The 25,273-nt window shown below is 37.3% G+C and overlaps 2 protein-coding genes across 2 annotated transcripts; one reads left to right on the top strand and one right to left on the bottom strand.

Moving 5' to 3' along the window:
- The first annotated feature begins 7,408 nt into the window (after positions 1–7,408).
- Positions 7,409–7,840, top strand: LOC137824675 (uncharacterized). The gene has a single exon (XM_068630346.1). It carries the CDS (start codon positions 7,409–7,411, stop codon positions 7,838–7,840), a length of 432 nt encoding a protein of 143 aa, XP_068486447.1.
- A 4,289-nt stretch (positions 7,841–12,129) lies between these two features.
- Positions 12,130–13,814, bottom strand: LOC137824674 (uncharacterized). The gene is made up of 4 exons (XM_068630345.1): positions 13,618–13,814; positions 13,130–13,424; positions 12,787–13,035; positions 12,130–12,495 (listed from the first exon to the last, which is right to left on the bottom strand). The coding sequence occupies exons 1-4, from the start codon at positions 13,812–13,814 to the stop codon at positions 12,130–12,132; spliced, it is 1,107 nt and encodes a 368-aa protein (XP_068486446.1).
- Positions 13,815–25,273: the final 11,459 nt, after the last annotated feature.

Here is a 25,273-nt window from a genome sequence, read left to right as displayed (position 1 = left end):
ATGAACTTTTTAGTCAAAAGTTGGAAAAAGTGTGAGTATTTTCCTGAGGTTTGAAAATAAATCTTTGGAAAAGTTAAAAAAAAGATAATTTTTCTTTTTCTATTAAAAATATTTATATAAAATAAATAAAAATTAATTAATTTTAATTAAATAAATATTTAAAATTAAGAATATTTTTAAAAAAATTTATAGGTTTAAACTTACACTTTCAAAAACTTTAAGAATTTAATTATCAAATATATTAAATTTTTTTAAAATTTTAATTATATTTATTTATTGAAATTTGAGAAAATTTAAAATATTTTATTGATGTTTTACAATAAACATTTCAAACTTAATGAAAATTAAAAAATTTCCATTATTTTGATGAGATTTTAGAATAAATTAATGAAACTTAACAAAGGTTAAAAAGCCTCAACTATTTTGCAGAGGTTTAAAGTAAACCTTTGAAAATTAACTAAGGTTAAAAAACCTCTGTTATTTTGCGGAGGTTTTAAAATAAACCTTTGGAAATTAATGAAAGTTAAAAAAACCTCCGTCATTTTGCCAAGGTTTTATAATAAACCTTTGGAATTTAAATAAGGTTAAAAAACCTCCGTTATTTTGTTGAGGTTTTAGAAAAAAGCCTCCATTAATTAAATCAATTCCTAAGGTTATGTTAACCTCCGCTAAATAACCTCCACTAAAACTTTTTTTTCTTGTAGTGCATATCGCACAAATCGGTATGTAAGAGACCAAATTCGCATGTTAAACATAGTTACATACAGAAAAAAATTTGTATGTAAAACTATCGTAGGTAACTGTTACATACGAATTTTAAAATCTGTATGTAAATTACATACAGATTTATCCGTATGCAATATCCATATGTAATTACATACAAATTTTAATAACCATATATAATTGACTGATGTATTTACAAAAGAATTAAAATTTGTATGTAATGTCCAGTTTCAATTTTTTCCAAGTCAGCTTTATCAAGTTGACATATATTCAAAATCATGATTTTAAAATATTTTTTAAACCATAAGAGATTATGATAAGTAACAATAAATATGCAAAAAGTTTAATATAAGTTTATCAATGTTATATTAAAAATATTCTAAATATCCAAATATAAAATGAAAACATTTAATAAAACGAAATTCAAATACAATACAAAGTGTCTTAACAAACTAATAATTACAAAATTTGAAATATAAAATATGAAATGTTACACACTAAGGAAACTTATTTTGTTGGAAGTACACTAAGCGCATCAGGTTATGTAGCCAAAGAACCATTACACTCATCACCAACGCGTATAAAATAGTCCTTCATGTGATCCAAGCAATGCACCCTGGGAGAAGTCACACTTGTATTGGTTTTCCTCTTTTACTCTACAACCTAAGCAACCAATTGACAAACAAAATATAATAGTAGAATTTATAAAATTGAAGGTTGAAAGGCTGAGAGCTTATCGTGCTCACTACTGTATGTTTTATAGCACCACATAGCGAAGAATCAGAGAACTAGTTTTCAAAAAGCAATTCACCAGACTTGAAGTAGAGATGGTCATAAAGCCTAATCTGAAAAGGAAAATAACATTTATGATTAAGCAATTTGTCTCGTGATATGCAAACTGCAAGAAATGGTGCCAACCAAGATAATACAAATTAACAGTTTCACTCATTGTCTTGTAAGCTCTGGTAACATATACTACCTTCGTTAATATCAATCACTATATTATCTAGGTGATGCTAGACCTAGAGGATAAATTGAACAAAATCTCCCATGAAAAAGAAAATTCAATTAAGCAGAATTTGATACATTTAGTCTGTGTATACTAATGATTTGGTTGGACAAATTTCCCCAAGAGAACTTTTCAGAGAGAAAAAAGAAAAAAATGAGTTTCTCTATAAACTAAAATCAGATTATTCATAAGTTAATTTATAGAAGTTCTCTTAGGATTTCTGAGTCCTTTTCTTTCAACTTGTATATAAACTGTTTTTAATTCATGGAGAAACTAATTATCTTTTTAGAATTTTTTTTCTCCTAAAAGGGTTTACGAAGAAGTTTGTCCAAATATAATCGAAATATAAATAATTTTTCATTAATTTAAACGAGAAATATATACACGTGACTACTTAATCATGAGATGCTGCTGCAACATTTTGGTATTATACGAAACTTAACATAATTTTTAGGTTTATGAAGAAGTTTTTCCATTATCAAAATATAATCAATTTAAACGAGAAATATATACACGTGACTACTTAATCATGAGATGTTACTACAACATTTAGGTATTATATGAAACTTAACATAATTTTCTTGGAAAGTCTACTAACCGATCCATTCATTGAGCTTTCTAGAAAGTACTGCTCATTTTTATAGTTTCAATTTATCATTCCTCTTTTTTAAGGTTTTATCAATAGAATTGCTCAAATTTGAGTAAACCACTCGTTTGAGACTTAAAATGGTAACACGAACCAATATGGTTCACGATATAATGAAACTAAAAGTAATGTACCATGACAAACATCAACTAATTAGTTTGCTTTTGCTTCCTTGCTGGTGAAGACAGTAAATTTTAAATAAATTCCTCAGCTAATAATATCAAAGAGAAAAATACAATTCCCTATAAACCTAAGATAGTCAAATAAAAACATTTAAGCTATAGTGAGATAATGTTAAAATTGGGTGCCATGAAACTACTAGTCTATAAAGATGAATTCAAAAATCCAAGAAAAGATCCTATTTGAATATAAAGATGACCATATTTTATATTTATACAACTAGTAAGCATTACTAAACAAAGAACTCTAAATTACATATTAAATACAATTTATGAGATTATTTTTTCAATTACTAATATAGTGAGAAGAGTAGTTTAAAGACACGCATAAAACTTTGATTGTGCGTTATGTCAGTAGTCTGGAAATGAGTTTTGAAAGTATCAACAAGCATACATCATTTGGCACATATTGGGAAATGTTAGTTTTCACCTTTTTCTCTATTAATAGATTTTCTTATAGTTTTTACCGCATAATTTTAAAATCAAGGTTTATATTATATATTTTGAACATCTCTAGAATACTTTAGTATGCTATATTTTTCTAGTTTCTTGAAATCTTTTGCTTCTCTAGCCTCTCCTCAATTCTAATTTCCATTAAAAAAAATACCTTGAACCATTCCTTTTTAGAACCTCCAACTTTAGTATCTGAAGTGTAAGGTATCCGATGGGTAATAAGCCTACGAGAAAGCCTTTCTCTTTTCTCACGAAAATCTGCAGTGACAATTGCCCCATTCCTAAGCCCGCATAAAATCACATTTCCCTGCAACAACAATTAGAAAATATATTGACAATAATAATCACAAAATATGCACAAAGTATATGTCACAGTTATTTAGTAAAGCAAAACCAAGATATATCACATTTGGTTCTACATAAAAGAAAATTTTTTATTAAAGAAAGGAAGAAGGAATAAAAGTAAACCAGGGGATAAGATATTTTCCTGAACAAAGAAAATAGAAAAGAACAGAAGCAGACAAATAAATAAGATCATGAATATAATAAAACTACCAAGTCCCTCTGCAAAACTAACTCTCAAGAAAATTAAAAATAGGAAAGAAGGAATAGAAGTAAATCAGAGGATAAGATATTTTCCAGAGTGAAAAGATTGGAAGAGAACACAAACAAATAAATAGGATCATCGGTGTATTAAAACTTATACGTCAATTATAGACATTGTAAAGACCATGTCAATATTAAGACACCAAATACTCAGAACACGAACCATCAACCAGGCAAAAACACATTAATAAGAACAAAAAAAAATCTTAAACATTCTTATTTAATATTTTGGTGAACTAATTTGAGGTAAAAGTATCTCATTACCGAAAACTTCTTTCCATTGAACTGTGAATTGTTCTTCAAACTTCTCTGCTCCCATATCTACACAACGGAAACAAGAGATAAGCATAAGATGAAACAATGGCACAAGAAAACGAACATAAACAAATGCGATCCACATCAGAAATCGTGTTTTCCAAGATGTTTTCAAAGTAGAGGATGCAGTTGTAGGCATAGTTAAATGTCAAGGAAACTTTCAAAACCAGAAAATGTTGGTTAGAGAGAGGCGCTTGAGGGGAATTGTGAAGGTTGAGAGCGTTGCGAGCCTGTAAAGGTGAAAGGTCTGAAAGAGCCGACACAAGCACCAAGAAGGAAGAAGGATCCGTGTTGGTTGAATCTTTCTCCATAGCAACATCGTTGATACCTTAAGAAATCTCGAACTCTGACTACGGCATCGCCCAAAGCCATTCAAGCTAGCAGGTAACTGCGTTTGCACAATAATGGCAACAATAGATCTAATGGCAACGTCGTGTTGGAGTGGATGTATATGGTGTGGGATATGAGAGTGAGAAGAGTTGGGTTAGGGTTGTTACGAGAAGAATTGACGATTACAAAGTGATAGAAAATGAGAGGGTTAGGTCTATGTTTTCAAATGAGAGGATTTCCAAAGGGAAGGAATGAGAGGTTTCTAGAGGAAAAATTGTTTATGTGAAGAAAAGGAATGTCGTGGAGGGAATGGAGAAATTATTTTTGAGAAAAAGTGTTATGCAGGGAATGGGGAATTTTTTTTTTTTTTTGGAAAAGATGAATGCAAGGAAAACAAGAATGCTTACATATTTTATGGTGTTTTTAATGTAACACATTATATACGGATATAATATGTTTGTAAATATTTCAGTTGCTTAAATTAAATATGTAATATCTTACATACGGATAAAATTTGTATGTAATTATTTCCATTTTTTTAATTAAATATGTAATATGTTATATACGTATAAAATTCGTATGTAACAATTTCTGTTTTTTTGAATTAAAAATATAATGTTGTATATACGGATATGATCCGTATGTAACTATTCTCGTTTCATGGCGCCAAAATTACATACAAATTATGTTCGTATGTAATTATTTTGAGTTTACATATGGAAAAATTCGTATGTAATGTCTATTTACATACTAAATTAAATTTGTATGTAAATATCCGTATGTAACACTTAATTTACATATGGATTTGTATCCTTATGTAATAATCAGTATGTAAATAAATAATTTCTTGTAGTGAAAGACTTCGACATGTCTTCCCACATTAATCAATATTTGACGCAATAGTAAAGGTATAAGGTATCCTATTTCTTTTCATTTGTTTGTTTTTCATTTTTCTCCTCATCACCGTGCCTTTTTAGCCCTTTTAACAGCACAAAAAGAACCATATTCTTTCGAGCAAGCTAACCATGATCCACTTTGGCGTCAAGCCTTGTCTCTTGAACTTCAAGCTCTAGAACACAACAACACATGGCAAATTATTTCTCTTCTACCGCAACACAAACCAATTGTCTATAGTTGGGTATATAAAATCAAGTATAATTTTAATGGGACCATTAAGCGATATAAAGCTTGTTTGGTCGTCAAGGGCTTGACCCAAGTTGAAGGTATAGACTATAAGGAAACTTTTTCTCATACAACCAAGCTCACCACTCTTCATTTTTTATTAACTATTGTTGCTTCCCACAACTAGTATACCCATCAGCTTGATGTGCACAACGCATTCCTTCATGGGACATTACAAGAAGAGGTGTATATGACTCCACCTTTTGGTTTTCGTCGATAGAGGGAGAATTTGGTATGTCGGTTTCACAAATATATTTATGGTTTAAAACAAGCATCACGAGATTAGTTCTCAAGTTTTGCAGCTACTGTTAAATCTACGGGTTACATACAATCAAAGGCGGATTATTCACTTTTTAATAAATCTCAAGGTAAATGATTTACATGAAATCAAGATGCTCAAAAGTCATATCTTCAAACATTTTCTTATTAAAGACCTCAGTGAATTGAAATATTTTATGGACATAAAATTCTCTCGTTCCAAAAGATGGATCTTTATGTCTCAAAGAAAATATGCATTGGATATTTTACAAGACACAGGATTATAAGGTGTAAAGCTAGAAAAAATTTCAATGGTGAAAAACTTGAAACTGGCAGATGAAGATGGTGAAACACTTCATGATGTTAGAAGATTAATATATCCTCATTGCTGTCACGAATTCTGGTTAGAAGATTAATATACTTGACAATTGTTGAACAAGATGCTTTAATGCCTCCAAATCTATATGGAAAGCTTGAAGACCCTGCCTCTATGTGTGTGTTGTCTAGTAGTTTTTTACTTGTTAATTCACACCTTGTATTGATCCAAGCTCACTTAACTCTTCATCTTTTTTGAAAGAAATGTTTTCTTAAAAGCTAAGAAATTTTAGTCAGTTGGTTTCCTAATCAACCAGTTGAAAAAGCTGTTACTCAAAGGTATTGAGGCTAAGGCAAGTTTTTCAACCTATTGAATTGTCGAAACAACTGATTGTCGAAATGCTTTGCTTTGTTTTGTCTTTGTTGTCAAACTGAAACAATCGGTTATTTCGATAAAACAACTAGTTATTTTTATGAAATCCTTAATAGAAAATTTATTTCAATATGTTGTTTTTATAACAAAATTTTGTTAATAGTTTGAAACTGTTTTCAAATTATTCCAACTATTTTTTATTTATGGTCTAATAGTTTTAACCACTTGCTTAAGTGTACATAAAGATTGTTTGATATTCTTTTCAAGAACCTAAGAGAGATAGCTTATCAAAAATATTTTCAATGGATCAAGACCTTTAGATCATGACTTGTGTGTGGAATAGGACTGGGTCTTTGTATACTTTTGTTCTACTGCTTTGAGAAGCCCATGTGTACTCTATTTCCTTTCTTTTGAACAATGTAATTTTGTGCATTTGGTGTAAGGCAATTTCAGAAAAGGGATTATGAAAATTGTGGTGTTGCCAATAAGTGGTGTGTGTTCTTGAGGGGTTCAAGATCATCACTCTTGGTGTGTGTTTGTAATCTACGGTTGATTACATAGTGAATTCTCAGTGGTTAGCTGAGGACTGGATGTAGCTTTGGGTTAAGAGTGAACTAGTATAAACCTCTTTGTGTGAATCTCTTTATCTCTTCTCTTTTATACTATTTTAATCATTATTCTTTCTCTGCTACTATAAACAACCGGTTGAATTTGTGTAAAGAACATTAAAACTGAACTTTTTTCCAGTTGAACAAAAAATCAATTGCTTGATTTTTCATAAGTTTTCACTTTACTTCCAAACTTTGCTAAAATCTTGTGAAATTCACCCCCCCCCCCCCTCCTCTTTTTTAGGTCACTAATTCTAACAATTGGCATCAAAAGTTGACTTCTTGAAAGTTACTCATTTTTGAATCCTAAAACCTTTTTGAAAATTGCTGAAAACTACCCTTTTAGGAGGGTGCTTCTATAAACAGGTCACCTTTTTGTGTGGACTGAACTATCAATTTTGGAAAGTAAGAATGAAATTTTTTGTTAAATCAATTGATAGAGAAATTTGGGATACTATCACAAATGGCCCTTTTATACCTAAGCTTGAAAATGATGATGTTTTTATTGAAAAACCTTGGTCCCAATGGACCGAGATTAAAAATAAAAAGGCTCAATATGATTGTATTTCCAAGAACATTATAACTTCTGCTTTAAATTTAGATGAATTTTGTAGGGTCTCTCAATGTGGATCTGCAAAGGAGATGTGGGACATCCTTAAAGTTACCCATGAAGGCACGACAAAAGTGAAAAGGGCAAGGAAGCATGCTTTGATTCAAGAGTATGAAATGTTTAGGATTCTTAAAGGAGAAACCATCTTGGATGTGCAGAAGAGATTTACTCACATAGTAAATCACCTTATTGGTCTTGACAAAATCTTTGAAAGAGAGGAGTTGAACATCTAGATCCTCAAATGCTTGGATAGTGTTCCCGCCGGTTGACCAGGGACGTCTTTGCGCGTGCTTATCCTCACGAGCTTGGGCACCTTCGTTCTGCACCGTCTGTGTGTACCTGAAAAGAAGTGAACAAAGGGGCGCCCTCGTGGCCGTTTGCACTCTGACGATCAAGTCAGCTGGCGAGAAACATCAAAGTGAGACACCTCCGTATCGGAGCACCCTGAATGAATGCTCTGAAGGTGGTCTAATAACTGAGTACTGAATGCTGCCTTAATTGCATGTGCGTACAGTGGGTGCGCGAGCCAAACAACTAGGGTGTCTATAAACTGAAAACTCTGATCCCCGTCTCAAACGTCTAAAGCCCCTTTTAAACGTCTAAAGCTTTTAAAGAGTCTTAAAGCGCATTTAAGGCGTATAAAAACGTTCAACGCGTTTAAAATGTTTAAAGCATTTAAAGCATATAAAGTTCTTCAAAGCGTTCGAAACGTAAACTCCTCGAGGCAAATTGCACTGGCCAAGACCTTGAGGGCTCGCCCCAAGGCAACATCTGCGAAGGCTGGCGCCTCCAGCACGCCCATTACTGAGTCCAACCTTCCCCCTTCACCAACACCACACACCACCCAAACTCCCAACTCTCCCCATTCCCTTCAAACACCTAACTCACCCCCACCAATTGCTGTAGTCCCCCTGGCTGTGGCCGCCAACCTCACCCCAACCCCCCTTGACAAGGGCAAGGGTGTCCTTGTGGCCCCCTCTGATGACGAAGACTCTGGCGAGGGGCAAGTCTTCAAGAGGAGGAGGACCAACAGGGTCATCTCCTCTCGATCTCCCTCCCCGCAACATGGAGAGTCGCTGAGGGACAACCCTCCCAGTGCCACATCTCCTCCACCACAAATAGGCCAAAAGGAGGGGGCAGAATCCACACTCCCACCAACACAAACTGCTGCACAAACTCCCGCCCCTAAGGTCTTGACGATTCCCCCCGCAATCATGCAACTGATGAGGGGATTCAACGAGAGGTCGCCGGGGAGCTCTTCTGGCGAAGCTAGGAAGGAAGGTATGCCCTACTACATGGGGGCCTTCCTGGCTGTTGCACTCGATTGGCGCGCACAAGCGAAAACCAAAGCCGTTGAGATGCAGACCCTTCAGGCTCTCAAGCGAAAGGTGGCCACCCTGAAGGAAGAAAAGCTGAAGCTGGAAGGCGCTTACCAAGCCTCCCCAGCGGAGACCCGGAAGGTAGAGGAAGCTACCACCCTGAGGTTGCGTGAGGCTGATCAGAAGCACGCCAACCTTTTGGGCTCCCTGGCCCCTCTGTAGGCGGAGGTGGCTGAGACCTCCAAGGCCCTTGGGGCGAAGCTGAACGAGGTTGAGGGGGAGCTAGCTGCAAAGACTGAAGCTCTCAGCCTTCTCCAAGTTGAACATGACAAATCCCAAGCTGAAGTGAACAAGCTTCAGGTGGAGAAGGAATTCTTGGAAAAGTTGCTAGCACCCAAGGACTCCAAGATTGAAGAGTTAGAGAAGTCCAACAGAGAACTGCTCGAGGACATCGCCACCACATTAGAAGAGGGATTCAATGAGGCTCTGGCCCAAGCCACATGCGAGAACCCAGAGATCAATACCTCAAACTGCGATCCCGGCAACCAGATTGTCAAGGGGAAGGTGGTGCCCCTTGACCTTGGAGAATGAACTGCCCTCAAAAGCCTTCTGTCTTGCTTGTAAATTCGTACTTATAACATTTTGAACTTTACCTGTAATTCTGACACTTAACTTTATTTACTCGAATGTCATTCGAACGTCGCCTTTAAATTCTTGTTTGCTCTCGACCTTTCTTGTGCCTTTATCTGCTTCTGTTTTCTTTACTATATTTAATGTGTTATCCTCGATACACCTCTTCATCGCTTTTGGCTTTAATTCTTTAGGTAGCACGTGACTTTCTTCCTTACTCTTCCCTTCTTAGTCGCAACACATACCCTCCTCCTGATCTTTCATTTAGAACTTCACTTGGCCTTCGTTTCTACGAGGAATCTCCCTCATGAAGGCGTCGCCTGCCTCGTCATTGCCCAAAGGCAAGGGAGGATTTAACTTCGCGCATTTTTCGTGTCTTTGATAACTCGTGTTTTTATGCTTCTCCTCCTTACTCCTCGAATTTTCCTTTTCTTCTGAGATTATGAAAATCTTCAATGTGCTCTTTACTTACCTGTCTTGAGTCCCGAGGCGCTTGGTGCCAAGGGCATTACTGGCTTCACCATTGCTTGGGATGAAAAAAGGGTCTCATCTCTCTTCTAGCCTCGACGTCGCTCAAGGGCGAGGGAAGTCTTTACCTGTTCATCTCTGGGGCCTCAACGTCGCTCGAGGGCGAAGAGGACTTATCTGTGCTATGGCCTCAACATCGCTCCAGGGCGTGGAGGACTTGTCTTACCTGTACTAGGTGTCCACGGTCGAGGAGAGACTTGCTCTGGGTGTCCTCAGTGTGTCTAAACACTTGGGAAAAAAGTCGTGCTTCGGTGCCCACACCCATGGAGAGGCCTATACAACAGCGCCGTATCATCCATGGGGTGTCTAAAACACCAAGGCAACTTAGCCCTTATCTCTGCGCACTTGGTGCCCATGCCTGAGGAGAGGCCTGCCACAGCAGCGCCATATCGTCCTCAGGGTGTCTGAAAACACCAAGTGACCTGGTTCTCCACCGTTCCATAACTTCTTACCGTCTGATGCCCACGCTCGAAGGAAACGCCCCCCGCCACTTCCTTGCGAGGTGTCTAAACATCGGACACCGGAGCTAGCTATTCATACCTGAGGAGGGGGCGTCCCGAAGGAATCCCTTAACCCCTGCTCAGGGACTAGGCACCCAGATTTCAACTTATGTCTAACATCTGACACCGGGGCTAGTTATTCATACCTGAGGAAGGGGCGTCCTAAAGGAATCCCTTAACCCCTGCTCAGGGACTAGGCACCCGGATTTTAACTTATACTGAACGTACCTTTCGTCTTGATCTCTGGGCATGAGCATGCGTTCCTGCTACTTGCTCTGAATTTGACGTCTGCTCCCTTATCTAGCGATGCCTACACCGGGCGACGCCTCAGCCTGGCGACACCTCATCTTGGCGGCGCCTCATCTTGGCGACGCCTCATCTTGGCGACGCCTCATCTTGGCGACACCTTATCTTGGCAACACCCCATCTTGGCGACGCCTTATCTTGGCAACACCCCATCTTGGCGGTGCCTCATCTTAGCGACGCCTACGCCTGACAATGCCTTGATTCTTTGTACCCTGTTTCTTAATCTTTGATCTTACATCGTGTGAGGGGAAAGACTAAGACAAGGTTTGCTTTGAACTTTTTTTTTTACTTGAGTGACCTCATTAAAAAACCCCGGAGAGGGAAAAAGAGCGTCCCTTTTACAATTCAACTGAAATAAAACTTTAAATTTGTCGCATTCCAACTGCGTGGGATGGTGCTTCCTTCTAGAGTCTCTAGATTGTACGAACCATTTCCCTTGGCTTCAGTCACTCTGAAGGGCCCGGTCCACTTGGGAGACAACTTATTCTCCAACTCATACGGATGGGCCTTCCTCATGACCAGGTCACCAACTTGGAATTGTCGTCGCTTCACCTTAGAGCTGTACTGACGCTCCACTTTTCTCTTCACGGCCTCAGCCTTTATTCTCGCCTCTTCTCTGACCTCGTCTAACAGATCTAGGTTCACCTTTCTTTCTTCATTGGATTCTTCTGCCACAAAACCTAGGAAACGCGAAGAATTCTCGTGGATCTCTACTGGGATCATAGCGTCTGACCCGTATACTAAGCTGAAAGGTGTCTCCATGGTGAAGGATTAAGGCGTGGTGTGGTAAGCCCACACAATCCTTGGCACTTCTTCTGCCCACGCTCCTTTGGCTTTCTCTAATCTTCTCTTCAACCCCCTCAGCAAAACTCTATTTGCTGATTCTACCTGCCCATTCGTCTGGGGGTGTTCGACTGATGCAAACACTTGCTTGATTCCTACCTCTGCACACAGCTTCCCCAATTGTTGGCTCGCAAACTGAGTGTCATTATCTGAAACGAGACGCCTTGGCACCCCGAAGCGACACACAATGTTCTTCCACACAAAGTGTTGTACCTTATGTGCAGTGATCTGGGCCACCGGTTCTGCTTCTATCCACTTCGTGAAGTACTCGATGGCTACTATCAGGTACTTCATCTGCCTTATTGCCAGGGGGAAAGGTCCCAGAATGTCGATTCCCCATGTGTGGAAGGGCCATGGGCTGTGAATCGATCTCAACTCCTCTGGAGGCGCCTTATGTCAGTCAGCATGCATCTGACACTGCGTGCATCGTTGGGCGTATCTTACACAATCTTCCCTCATCGAGGGCCAATAAAATCCTGCGTGAATCACCTTCGAAGCTAATGATTTTCCTCCCACATGACTTCCACAAATTCCCTCGTGGAGTTCCGACATGATCCTCGTACACTCGTCACCACTCACACATGTTAGAATTGGGTGCGTGAACCCATGCTTGAATAGCACTCCATCCACGAGAGTGTATCTTACAGAATTCTTCTTTATCCTCTTTCCCTCTCCAGGCTCTGCTGGGAGGATCCCATATGCAATATATCGCCTATAAGGCGTCATCCACGTGTCCCCCTCTTCCAAGGCACATACCTGCGCCTGCATTTCTTCCTCGAGTGAGACCGCATATAAGCTAATGCGGGGTGTCCTTGCCATATCTTGGGTCAATGAATGATGGCTCCTTGGCTTTCCCCTTGCTGTGCTAATGTGAAGAACATCCACCCTGTTATCTTCCACAAACCTTTGCGGCGCTTTGAGCGTTTCCTGGATAACTGTCCTCTACCTTCCCCCCTTGCCTGAGCTGGCCAGCTTGGCAAGCAGGTCAGCTCTGGCATTCTGTTCTCTTGGGACATGCACCAGCTAAAAAGCGACGAACGCTCCTTTCAATACCTGGACATACTTCAGGTATGCCTCCATCTGCGGGTCCTTTGCATGGTATTCCCCAGTCACCTGCCCTGTGACCAACTGTGAATCACTCTTCACCACAAGGCTCTGGGCGCCCATCTCTTTGGCCAAGAGCACCCCAGCTATCAGCGCCTCGTATTCAACTTGGTTATTGCTTGCTTTGAAGGCGAAGCGTAGGGCCTGCTTGATCAACACCCCGTTAGGCCCCTCCAAAACTATTCCCGCGCCACTCCCCTGTTGATTAGAGGACCCATCCACTGAGAGCAACCACTGTGATCCTAACTCCAGCTCTGGGGCGCCCCCGTTCTGTGACGAAATCTGCATAGACTTGTCCCTTGATGGATCCCCTGGGTTCGTACTGAATATCAAACTCTGAAAACTCCATTGCCCAGCGAACCATCCTCCCAACTACATCTGGCTTCTGAAGTACTTTCTGAATAGGGAGGTTCGTCATCACCACCACTGTGAAACTATGAAAATAGTGGCGTAGCCTCCTGGCGGAGAACACTACTGCCAACGCCGCCTTCTCCAACGACTGGTATCTCGTCTCCGGGCCTTGCAAAGCCTTGCTCACAAAGTAGATGGGCTTTTGCCCTTGATCCTGCTCCTGGACCAGCACATAACTGATGGCCCATTCAGTCACAGCGAAGTACAAAAGAAGGGGGACGCCTGTCTGTGGCTTGCAAAGCTGGCGTCGCCAAATACTCCTTTAACTTGAGGAATGCTGTTTCGCACTCATATGTCCACGCAAAACGGTTGTTTCTCTTGAGGCATTGGAAATAGGGGTGGCCCTTCTCACCTCCGGCAGACACGAACCTTGACAAAGTCTCTGTCATGAACGCCGTTTTGCTCTCATCCCTTGGAAGCATCTTGATCTGATTGTAACCTGAGAATGCATCCAAGAAACTCAGCATTTTGCAGCCCGAGGCGTCGTCCACCAACGCATCGATGCTGGGTAGCGGATACGAATCTTTGGGGCAGGCTTTGTTCAAATCTGTGAAGTCGACGCACATCCTCCACTTCCCATTTGCTTTTTTCACCAGGACGACGTTGGCCAATCACTCAGGGTATTGTATCTCCCTAATGTGACCAGCACTTAACAATTTCTGCGTTTTCTCCTTTACTATGAGGCGCCTTTCCTCGTTGAATTTCCTCCTCCTTTGTCGTATGGGACGAACCTTGGCGTCCATGGTGAGGCGGTGGTACAAAAATTCTGGGTCGATGCCTGACATGTCTGAGGCGGACCATGCGAACGCATCTAGGTGGCGCACAATCACAGCTGCCACTTCATCCTGTTTCTCCTGGCTCAGCAAGCGCCCTAGCTTGAATATCCTGCCGCCAATCTGTCTCTCCACCACGTTGCCCTCTGGTTGGTCTCCGCTACCTTCTCTCCTAGCCGTTGCCTCGTTGGCTTCTCCGAACGAAACCTCCTCCGCTACTTTATCCATGGGCGAGCCCCCCTCGGATACCTCTTCCATCGGCGAGGCATCGCCGCATCTTTCCTCTGTGCACCAATCTTCTCTAGGCGTCGCCCCTGCGGGTGTGGCATCAACAGACGTCGACTCCACGGGTGTCGCCTCCTCCAAAGGCTCTACCTCCATCGGGGTGTCTGAAATGGGTGGCCGTTCGACCACCATGACCACGCCCCTCTTCGTCTTTGTCTTCAAATTTGGCTGTGAGAGCGGCGCGGAAAACCCCCTTGGTGGAGTAAACTGCTCAAGCTCATTTATGTCGCGTTGCCCTGAATTGTTGCGCCATCTACGACGCAACTCCTCATTTGCGCGGTGGAGCTCCTCATTCGTGCGACACAGCTCATCGTTTCTCGCCTGAGATGCCTTGAGATTCGCCTGCATACCCTCGATGCTGCCATTGCCTCCTGCAATCCCTACATCATGTCCATGACTTGCTGCATGGTCAGGTCTTCACTCCCAACACGTGTTGAACCTTGCCTTGCGGGTCTCATCCTTTGTAGTTTCTCGAAACCTTCCTGACTGTCGTGCAACTTCAAGGGAAATGACTGAACCCAGAGGACTTGGTGCAACTTCTCCAAGTTCGCGACAAATGGTGGGTCTTAGAGAAATCTTAGAGAAAGTACCTTGAGAACTGGCACTGATGAACTGTACTTGTGATGAGACTGATGAATTAAATCGGCCCCACGGTGGGCGCCAAATGTTCCCGCCGATTGACCAGGGACGTCTTTGCGCGTGGCTTATCCTCGCGAGCTTGGGCACCTTCGTTCTGCACCGTCTGTGTGTACCTGAAAAGAAGTGAACAAAGGGGCGCCCTCGCGACCGTTTGCACTCCGACGATCAAGTCAGCTGGCGAGAAACATCAAAGTGACACACCTCCGTATCGGAACACTCTAAATGAATGCTCTGAAGGTGGTCTAATAACTGAGTACTGAATGCTGCCCTAATTGCCTGTGCGTACAGTGGGTGCGCGAGCCAAACAACTAGGGTGTCTGTAAACTTCCGTCTCAAACGTCTAAAGCCCCTTTTAAACGTCTAAAGCTTTTAAAGCGTCCTAAAGCGCATTTAAGGCGTATAAAAACGTTCAACGCGTCTAAAACGTTTAAAGCATTTAAAGCATATAAAGTGCTTCAAAGCGTTCCAAATGTAAACTAAATTAATGCGTACCTTAGCGAACTTTCAGGAAAACATTGATGTTTTAGTGCTTACTGCCACGTATTCTTCTGACTTGATCGTTACTCTTCGTGGAGGGGCTTACAGCGTCGTAACCCAACTTTGGGATAATCCATCTTGCAAGTCCTCCTTCTCGGAGTGCATCTGGTGCGAGGGGTGAGTTTCTGGGTGCCAACTCATGCGCCCCAACCTCTAGTCACTCGCCTTGGGAGTGTATCTACCTTTCTCTCGTACCATGCACGTGGTTATCCCCTGGGCGTGGCCCTCTCATGGGTCGTATCTGTCCCAGGGGTCTCGCAGCGGTGGCGTGGGTACTTCACAAGTCAGGTTACTCCTCACTGGTACTAGAACTATGGCCTTGGAGCCACCTGTCTCTTTTCTTTATTACTGTTCTGAGTTACTGAGGCCTCTCGTGGTGTCGCCCCCTCCACGGTCTTTCCTACCAATGGGTATCGGGGGTTGACATCGTTGATGTCTCATCCCGGTAACGCCTTAACCTAGCGACGCCTTATCCTGGCAACACCTCAACCTGGCGACGCCTACACTTGGCGACGCCTACGACTTGGCGATCAGATTTTGAAACAGAGTAAGTTCATTTTTACTCTAAAGATCCTTTGTTCTCTATTTTTCCTTAGGATTTAGTCATCAATCTTGGTGGAGTCAGTTGAGAAGTTTAATCTTCTTAACTTATTCTACTATATACTGAATTTTGGTTCTGTTTGGATAGCTTGCATTAGGCCCATAAATCTTGAAGCTTATCCAGACCGTGAGGAATAAAATTCTAGAAGTTGCTTGGAAAACAAACAATTAAGGTAAAAGAAGCTAAATTTAATTTTAAATAGCATCCTAGGATAGAAGATCTGAGCGGAAGGGACGTGGTCCCAATATTCAATTTCTCTTTCAGGGATGTTGTGTGTTTATATATTGTGTTGTTTGTTTATATATTATTTAAATTTGTAAAAGTATTAGATTTTGATGGTTTAATATTTAAGTGTTGTTTTTTTTATTTTAATTACGCTTTTGAATGTTGTGGATCGTGTTTGGAATGATATTGTATGATGAAATGGTGTGGAATTGAATTCATACATTTGGGATATTGTATGGACTGATGTTTGTTGTGTATTAAGTATTGATGCTTATGTGGTAACAAAGATCTCCGAGCTTCACTGATGATCTAAGTCACATAGACTAAGATATCAGGTGGTGAGAAGCTGATGGGGGAGTTCATGCACACCGTGACATATGAGATGAACGACTTGGGTTGTATTGAACTTACACTGATCCTTTCTGTTGGATTCACTGGTAATCTTTCGATCAGGTGTTAGTCTCTGGTAGGACTTACTTAATATGAGTCTTCCAGAAGTCGTGGTTTGTTGAATATTCTGAATGTGTGGATCCATGTGAGATCTATGTGATTGTTTTTATGTTGGAATTTGAAGAAAATTGAATAATTGAGAAATTGACCATGTAATCTGATTTTCTCTTTTAATTTAATTGCTTATATTATAAAATTTTATTTTCACTAGCTTACCCTTGCTTTTCATGTTGTGTTTGAACTGTGATGACTGTACTATGTACACGAGCAAAGGACCATACAGGTGCAGGAGAACCTTAAAGGTTTCAGAGTTTTATTTTGAGCTATGGATATGTAAATACTTGTATTTCTATAAGTCATAATCTTGTAATAGAAATATTTTACAAAACTCTAAGTTTGTATAAAAATATGTAGAACATGTATTTAAATAGTTAGATGTATTTGCGGGGTGTTACATGTGTACTATATTAAAAATTTAATTAAAAAAAATTATTATATTTCAAATTTAATTAAAAATAACAAAAAGTGTTACTTGCGAATTTTATCCATATGTAACGCATGTAACTTATTTCAAATTTAATTAAAAAATAACTAAAAATGTTACATACGGATTATATTCGTATGTAATTTATTAAAAATTTAATTAAAACAAAATTGTTACATACAGATCCGTATATGAATTATTTAAAATTTAATTAAATAAATAAATAAATAAATAATAATATTAATAGTATTGATAATATTAAAAATATTTATAATGTTCATAATATTAATAATATTTAATAATCTATATCTATCTATCTATAAAGGGGATTCCCCTCTTAACTGCTCTTAATTTTTTTTCCTATTTTATCCTTATATTAATATTTAATTTTATTATTGTATTATGGTCATTGTGTCATTTCTTATTCCCCTCTTAAGTGCTCTTAATTTTTTTTTCCATTTTATCCTTACTTAATAATTTATTGTATTAATTTATTTTGGTTATTTCGACATTTTATAATTTCAAAAATTAATAAAATAATTTTAAAATTTATTTTATTTGTTATTATTTAAATAGAGAGTGGAGAGAGTGGATTTCTCTTTCCTTTTCACTTTCACGTAAATAAATAAATTCATTCATTCTCTTTGCCATATGCAATTTTTAATTACCGCTCTCCACTATTTTATTAACCTACTCTTTAACAGTATACTTTTTAACTTCTCATTTTAATGTTATTAAGAGAAATTGTTTTTGAAGAATAAAAAAAATACTAAAGAAAGAGAAATAGAAAATGCAGATACACACTACTATTTAATTGTATACTCTTTAACTTCTCATTTTAATTTTATTAAGAAAAATTATTTTTGAAAAATAAAAAAATACTAAAGAAACAAAAATAAAAAATGCGGATACACAGGCACGTCAGTGCCTGTGTTCCCGCTAGTATTAATAATTTTTATAATATTAATAATATTTAATAATATTAATAATATGAACACTATTTTATAATATTAACAATATTAATAATATAATAATATTAACAATATTAATAATATAATAATATTAATATTAATATTAATATTAATAATATTAATATTAATAATATTAATAATGATAATTATAATAAAAATCATAATATGACAAAAAAACTTGTCTTGTGTAGTGGTTAAAGCTTCTTTGGTGTCTCAAGGGACTTGGTTTCGAGTCTCGCCCACTGTATTTGTGGTTGAGTAAAAGTAATTGTTATGAATAGAGATGAAAGTATTAAAAATGAAAAGAATCTTGATAAAGGGGGCAGGTGCACACTGATGACTAAATCAAGATGATCTACTTTTCTATATTAATTCTAAAAGTAGAGTATACTATTTTTATATATTTGTTAGGATGGTTATTTTTATATTATGTGAAGGTGATATTAAACACAAATTTATTTTAGGGAAAAAATTTAATCATGATAAGTGTTTGGTTGTAAGTTTTAAAGCGGTATTTTTAGCTAATAGTTTTACTCTAACATTTGATGTAGTGTAGTATTTTATATATATATACATGGTAGGTGGTTGTTATTACCAATAGACTCAAATTCTAAGTGAGTTTGAGATATCCTCCTTTGGAGGACATAGATATAATCTTTGGGGATGAATTGACTTTATGTCGATCACTTTCTTTCTAATTTTGATGAATAGAAATGTGACATCTCCCAATTGAAATAATATGGAATGGGTAGTTGCACAACGAGTATGAAACGGGTCACGAATTAGGGTATCTTGTTTCATAATTTGACTTTAAATAGAGCTAAATAATACAAGTTAGACAAGTAGTACTTCGACAAAGTGGTGTTTTATACATAGTTTCCAGAGAAAGTGTCAAGGTTGTCTTTAAAGATAAAAGTGAAATTTTCTTTGGGTTGGTGCTTCAGCAGGGTTGGTGTTAATGACACATTATTAAATGGCTTCATCTAAGTAGTAAAGTTGCCTCATGTCCTCTTCCTTTTGAACCAAGCTCCTTTTGGTCTCTTCAAGTTCCACCAAAAGGTGTGCCTTTTGAGGAGAAGGTGGTTTGAAAGATTCTCCTGAAGATAAATGAGCCATAATGTTGCACAAGAAAATTCAAGCAATTAGCTTTAAACAACAAATATTGCACTCACTCACTTGTATCACTTGATTTTTTAGTAAAAGGATGGAAAATGTTAAATTCACTCAAGAAAGGTTTTCAATTTTGCCAAAGGGTCTACACTTGTGATACAATCCAAGTAGCCAAGAAGATGACCAAGGACTCAAGAGACAATTCACATTGTGAACAGTTATCTCAGTAATCAAGTCAAGGCCCCGCCAAATATCAAACAGACCTCACTAGAAGAAGAACTTGGCATAGACCAGAACATGAATTTTTCTTTCTTCTGGTCTTCTTAAAAGACAAAAGCATGTTTGTAAATACTTTGGACTCACTTTTGGGGTCCAAATAGCAAAATAGGCTAACATAGGTTCACATAGCATAAAAAGGAGTGTATTTAGCGAAATGGGCTTGTACCAAGCCCACTTTTTCAAGACAAGTCACCTAGAATTAGGGTTTTTAACTTACCTTCTAGAAGCTATGCCTAAAGGTGCGGTTTGACCATGGTCAACACCCTAGGCAACCTCTCTCCCTTGTCATTTCTACCCTTCACCCATCTTGCCCACCAAGGCACCCCTTCCTATAAATAGGGTGTCTTGTCTCATGTATTTACAACTTGATTTTGAATAGTAAAGAAACTTTGCAGAGTGATTTTGTGAGACTTGTGATCTCTCATGTTGGGTCTTATCTTGGGTGGGTAATATCTCAAATGGCGTCTCAAGTTATCTGGGTCTTATCTTGGGTGGGTAATATCTCAAGTGGCAGCTCTTGCATCACTCATCTTGGAGTCCCTTTGCTCCAAGTGGCGTGACTTCCTTTCTTCCCATAAGATCTCTTCATCCCTTCCTCTTTTATCTTTTATTTACGCCTCCTTCCATTCCATACATGTCTTCTTCTAATCTATAATTTTTTTTCTTTACTTTGTTCTTCTTCTTTAATTGTTCCTTGTCTCTAATTTCGCTGCATCATTTGTCACCTTATAATTGTCTCTTCTCTTTGCCCTTCTGAAGTGAACCTTCTTACTTACTTAATCACTTGGTTAAGTTCATGTCTAGTGGGAATCTTTTTAGGGTTCTCATCATAATTGCTAAATCAAAAATATTAAACAAAAAGCAACCAATAAAATGTGCAATCCTAAAATCAACTCACATCAACTTGGTAGCAAGACTTCAAGTGAAAGAGGCCAAAACTATTTTCACTCATTCAATCAAGAACTCCAACATGACTTTAGAAAAATTTTAGACAAGCAAGAAAAGTTGAAAGAAAGAAAACTAAACCAAAATTGAATGAAGATGACGAAAAACTTTAAGCAAGAAAAAAAAAAGAAAATCATGTTTAAGACTCTAAGACATTTACTTAGTCTTTTACCTATGAAGTTTTAATTTTCTTATAAATTATAAAAGCAAGAAGAATTAAATTCCACAAATATGAAAACAATTTGCCACACAAATAAAATCCTCTTTTGGCAATTTGAACTTAAAATGTGAATTACACTCAATTTCTTTTTGTCTTTGTTTTATGGATTCAAAATGTCCTCATTCTTGGCATGCATATATTTTTTAATTCACTTTCAATTTTCACAAATGGACTGGGATTCAATTCATATGATCACTTGAATTCTTTGTTTGGAACTAAATCAACTAGTACTCAAACAAATAATAATTGTTTTTAGTTCTTCACAATTAAAGTCAAAATAAGCATAATGGATTTAAGACTCCTAGAACACTAAGAGCAAAAGACTCAAGCAAAATAGGTAAGGTAAAAAAATGACACAAAAAATTCAAAAGCAGAATTTAAATTGCCTAATGAATAAAAAACGAAATTGTAAACGACAAGGAATTTAAAGATTGTATTGAAAGGTTTTGAATTGTAAAGCAAAATTGAGATTGTTGGAAGATAAAGTCATAATTGAAATGTGATGGAATTTTAAAGCAGAAAATCAATTCATAAAAATAAGCATAATTAAACCATGCTCTAATTACCACATGATGTCAGTTGATTTTAGATTGGCATATTTTAGATGTTTCACTTTTGTTTATGCTTTTTTGGATTAGCAGAATATGGTGAGAACTTAAAGAAGATTGCCACTGGACAAGAACCTAACCAAGTGGTTAAGTAAGTGTGAAGGTTCTTTTCTATAGAGAAAAAAAAAGAAAAAACACAATATAGGGGTGGAAATGATGATTTCCAAAAAGAAACAAAACAAGATGGAAAAGATAAATATAATGAACGAATTATAAAAGAGGAAAAGATAAGTAAATGGAACAATGAATAGGCGTAATTAAAGAAAGGAAAAGATGAAGAAAAAGGAAGCTTATGGAAAATGGAGCAAAGGAACACGCCACTTGGAATGGTAGAAAGTTCCAAGATAAGTGGTGAAGAGTCGTCACTTGGAGGCTGCTCTCACAAGATAACACCCAAAATTTAGGAGAAACACTCACCAAACATTCAAGCATTGTTTTCTTACTATTCAAATTTAATGTGTCAATAGAAGAGGCAAGGCACCCTATTTATAGGAAATGGTGCCTTGGTGGGAAATAGTGATAGGAAGAGGTGGCCAAGGCAAGGGAGTTTTTAGAAACTAGGTTAATCTAGGTCAATGCCGCACCAAATGGAAGGATTCTAGAAGGTAGGTTACATGAGTGAATATGGCAGCACATGGGGTGTATTTGGGTTTGGCTCAAACCCAAATTATACTATGTACACCCTCATCTACCTTATTCTTCTATTTGAACCCCCGAAGGGAGTCCAATTTATTTACTTAAACTTCTCTTGTAAAAAGACTAGAAGTAAGAACAATTGATATTCCAGTCCATGTCTGGTTCTTCTTCTGTTGAGGCTCTTCTAAGGTTTGGTGGGGTCTTGTTTTGTATCCTAGGTGTGAAGTGTTTGTGGTGTCCTCAGACATCTGCTTGTCGAGTTGTGTTGTAGGGTTTTGTTTTAATCAGTAATGATGTATTGAAATAGTTTTAAGAATGATAAGATTTGTATGATTTGAGGTCACAAATTTAGGATTATATGTGGACCATTGTGTGATTTGTGTATTAATTATTAACAACCACTATAGGAAAAAAAAAGTTTTAATGAAGGTTAATATAACCACAAGAATGGATTTAATTAACAAAGGTTTTTAAGTTTCCTTAAGTTCTAAAGGTTTATTCTAAAACCTCATCAAAATAACGAAGACTTTTCTAACCTTCGCTATGTTCCAAAAGTTTATTCTAAAACCTCAGGAAAATAACGAAGATGTTTTCAAACTTTTTTAAGTTCCAAAGGTTTATTCTAAAACTTTAGCGAAATAACCCATGGTATTTAATGGGGGTTTTGAAAGACTTTTCCTGCGGTTTAAAAAACCCATGGGGAACATGTTACCCAGAGAGCAGAGGAAACTGCAACCTTGTGTAAATGACTTAATGGAGATTTTAACCCTTGGTAATGTAGATAAACCCCGTTAAAACCATTTTTTTTATAGTGACCTATGTTGTATAAGAGATCTTTTTGTTTCACTAATGGTATAAGTGATATAGATTAAGATATTAGGTGGTGAGAGATTGAGGGGGAGGGGGGTCTTCCACATCATGACATATGCAAGTGCAGAACTTGGGTAGTATTGAAATTACCCTGATTCATTATTCTTGGGTTAACTTGTTAATCTAAGTTTTGGATTGATTAAAAGTTATTCTATCGTGAGACGTATTTAATACGAGTCTTTCAGAATGCGTCAGTTGATATTCCACTTATTGAATATTCTTGATGTATAGACCTTAAGTGATTTATATGGTTGCTGTATGTTGGTATTAGAATGAAATAGAATTATTGTGATTTCTTAATTAAAATATCTCATTCAATATATCATGTATTTATGCTTGAAAATTTATTTCAATAGTTTCCCTTTTATATATTATTTGTATTGTGAATTACGATTAATATATATATATATATACACACAGAGAGAGGGAGAGGGAGAGAGAGAGAGAGAGAGAGAGAGAGAGAGAGAGAGAGAGAGAGTGAGTGAGAGAAACAATCATATCATAATGTGTAAGAACATCTGCTCAACTTCTCATCATCATCACATGATATTCTAGTCTTTGTGACTTAAATCATTAGTGTGAAGAAGATACCTGCTACAACATAGGTTTCAATACTTAATACATAATCAAAATAACAGTTCACAAATTATCCCAATTGGATAACCTGATTTTCATACTATATACATCATTTAAGGATTTCACAAATTAATTTAATGTACAAACTAATATTCACTTTATATTTATAAAAGTGTTCATACATAATTCAATTCATTGAAGAGATAAAAAAGGAAAAGTTTTCTTTTTAGCTTGAGTGGGAATGAGCTTGCTTGAGCACAAAAGCAAAAATTTAGCCGAGAGAGTTGCTTTATGTAGTTGTTTTCGCTTGAGCGAGAATGTCTGAAAAGAAGTTTAAATGCAAATTTATTTCACTTGAGTGATAATTATCGCACATTAGCGAAAATATTAGATAATCGACCTCAACAAGAGCATAACCCATTTTTAAAGTTGTATCCGAAACCATTTCACCAAATACAAGTATCAAGTATATAACACAAATGCGGTAATTGATGGTTGGTGCCTTCATGACCGAATTTCTTTCTTGAATTTTGGATAGAATTTGTAGAAGCTCAATGGAAGTGGCGGACAAGGATGGCTCCAATGGAGCTATGGTTTCCTTGAAGGTTCATGATAGGTAGGGAGAGTGATTGGTTGGGCCATATCACTCGGAGAAGGTTAACAAGAAGATTAAGGTGTCTATCCTAGAGAGGCAAGACACAAGAGTGAGAAGGCTAGCAATCATGGCAGAAATTCACTTATTCATTAATCTTGAAAATTCATGAGCCAAACACCCCTTTATATAGGTTAGAGGTCCGACCATTGTACAAGGGAATTGGTTGGAAAATTCAAATGAAAAGGTTTGAAACTAGGCGCCTAAAATGATGTCACAAGGCAAGCATGACAAGGCGTGATCAATGTGACTCGTTTAAGGTTTAAATGACCGGCTCGGGTTAATTAGGAGTTTTCTAGAAATCCCAATTTAACTTAGGTTGTTTTTTATATGCTAAAATCCTAATTACATTTTAGAAAAATTACAAGTAAAATTCCTATTATGCTTTTGACAAGAAAATAAATTCTACTCTACACTAAGTTTATGGCATTTCTTAACATGTATAGGAAAGTTTCTCTGCCATCAGTAGCAGAGTCTCAGTCCTCTTGGATCTTCCTTGCCATTGACCTATTTGTTGGACCTGAACTTGGGCTTGAGCTTGGCCTTCTTCCATCAGTAATACACAACAAATTTGATTCATTCAACTACACAAGTCTCATTTCAAACTCAAATACTAAAAACATATTCAACAACACACAACCTCACATAGAACATCAAGAAATGTGACCATACACTTTCTAAAATCCAGATTATTTGTGTTAAGGTTTTACCAAAAACATAAGTAGCTTCCTTTCAAAACTAAGAAACAAGATTATTTCAAGATCTAGGGACCTAAACTAAGGTATCCAAGCATAACATAATTTCAGTATATGATAAAAACAAGTTGAGAGTATCACTTTTCTCAATTGACTCCACCAAGACTGATGACAAAATCATATGAAAAAATAGAGAACAAGAAATCTTTAGAGTAAATCAGAGTACTCTTCTTGAAAATCTGATCCAATAGGATTGATTCCTAGTTCCTCTACTACTCTAATAAGTGACCAAATTCTGAAATAGGTAATATTTGAGGCAAAAAAATAATTTTGATGGAGGATTTTAAAATTGTAAAGGATTCTTATACAATAAATTTCATGTTTATCTTGCGGATATTTACATGGATTAAAATTAATAAATAAATTTTGAGTTACACATGAATTTTATTTACTATTTTTTTACATAGAT

Source organism: Phaseolus vulgaris, chromosome 8, assembly GCF_000499845.2.
Source record: "Phaseolus vulgaris cultivar G19833 chromosome 8, P. vulgaris v2.0, whole genome shotgun sequence".
NCBI classification, from domain to species: domain Eukaryota; kingdom Viridiplantae; phylum Streptophyta; class Magnoliopsida; order Fabales; family Fabaceae; genus Phaseolus; species Phaseolus vulgaris.
This window is presented reverse-complemented; position numbering and strand designations above follow the sequence as displayed.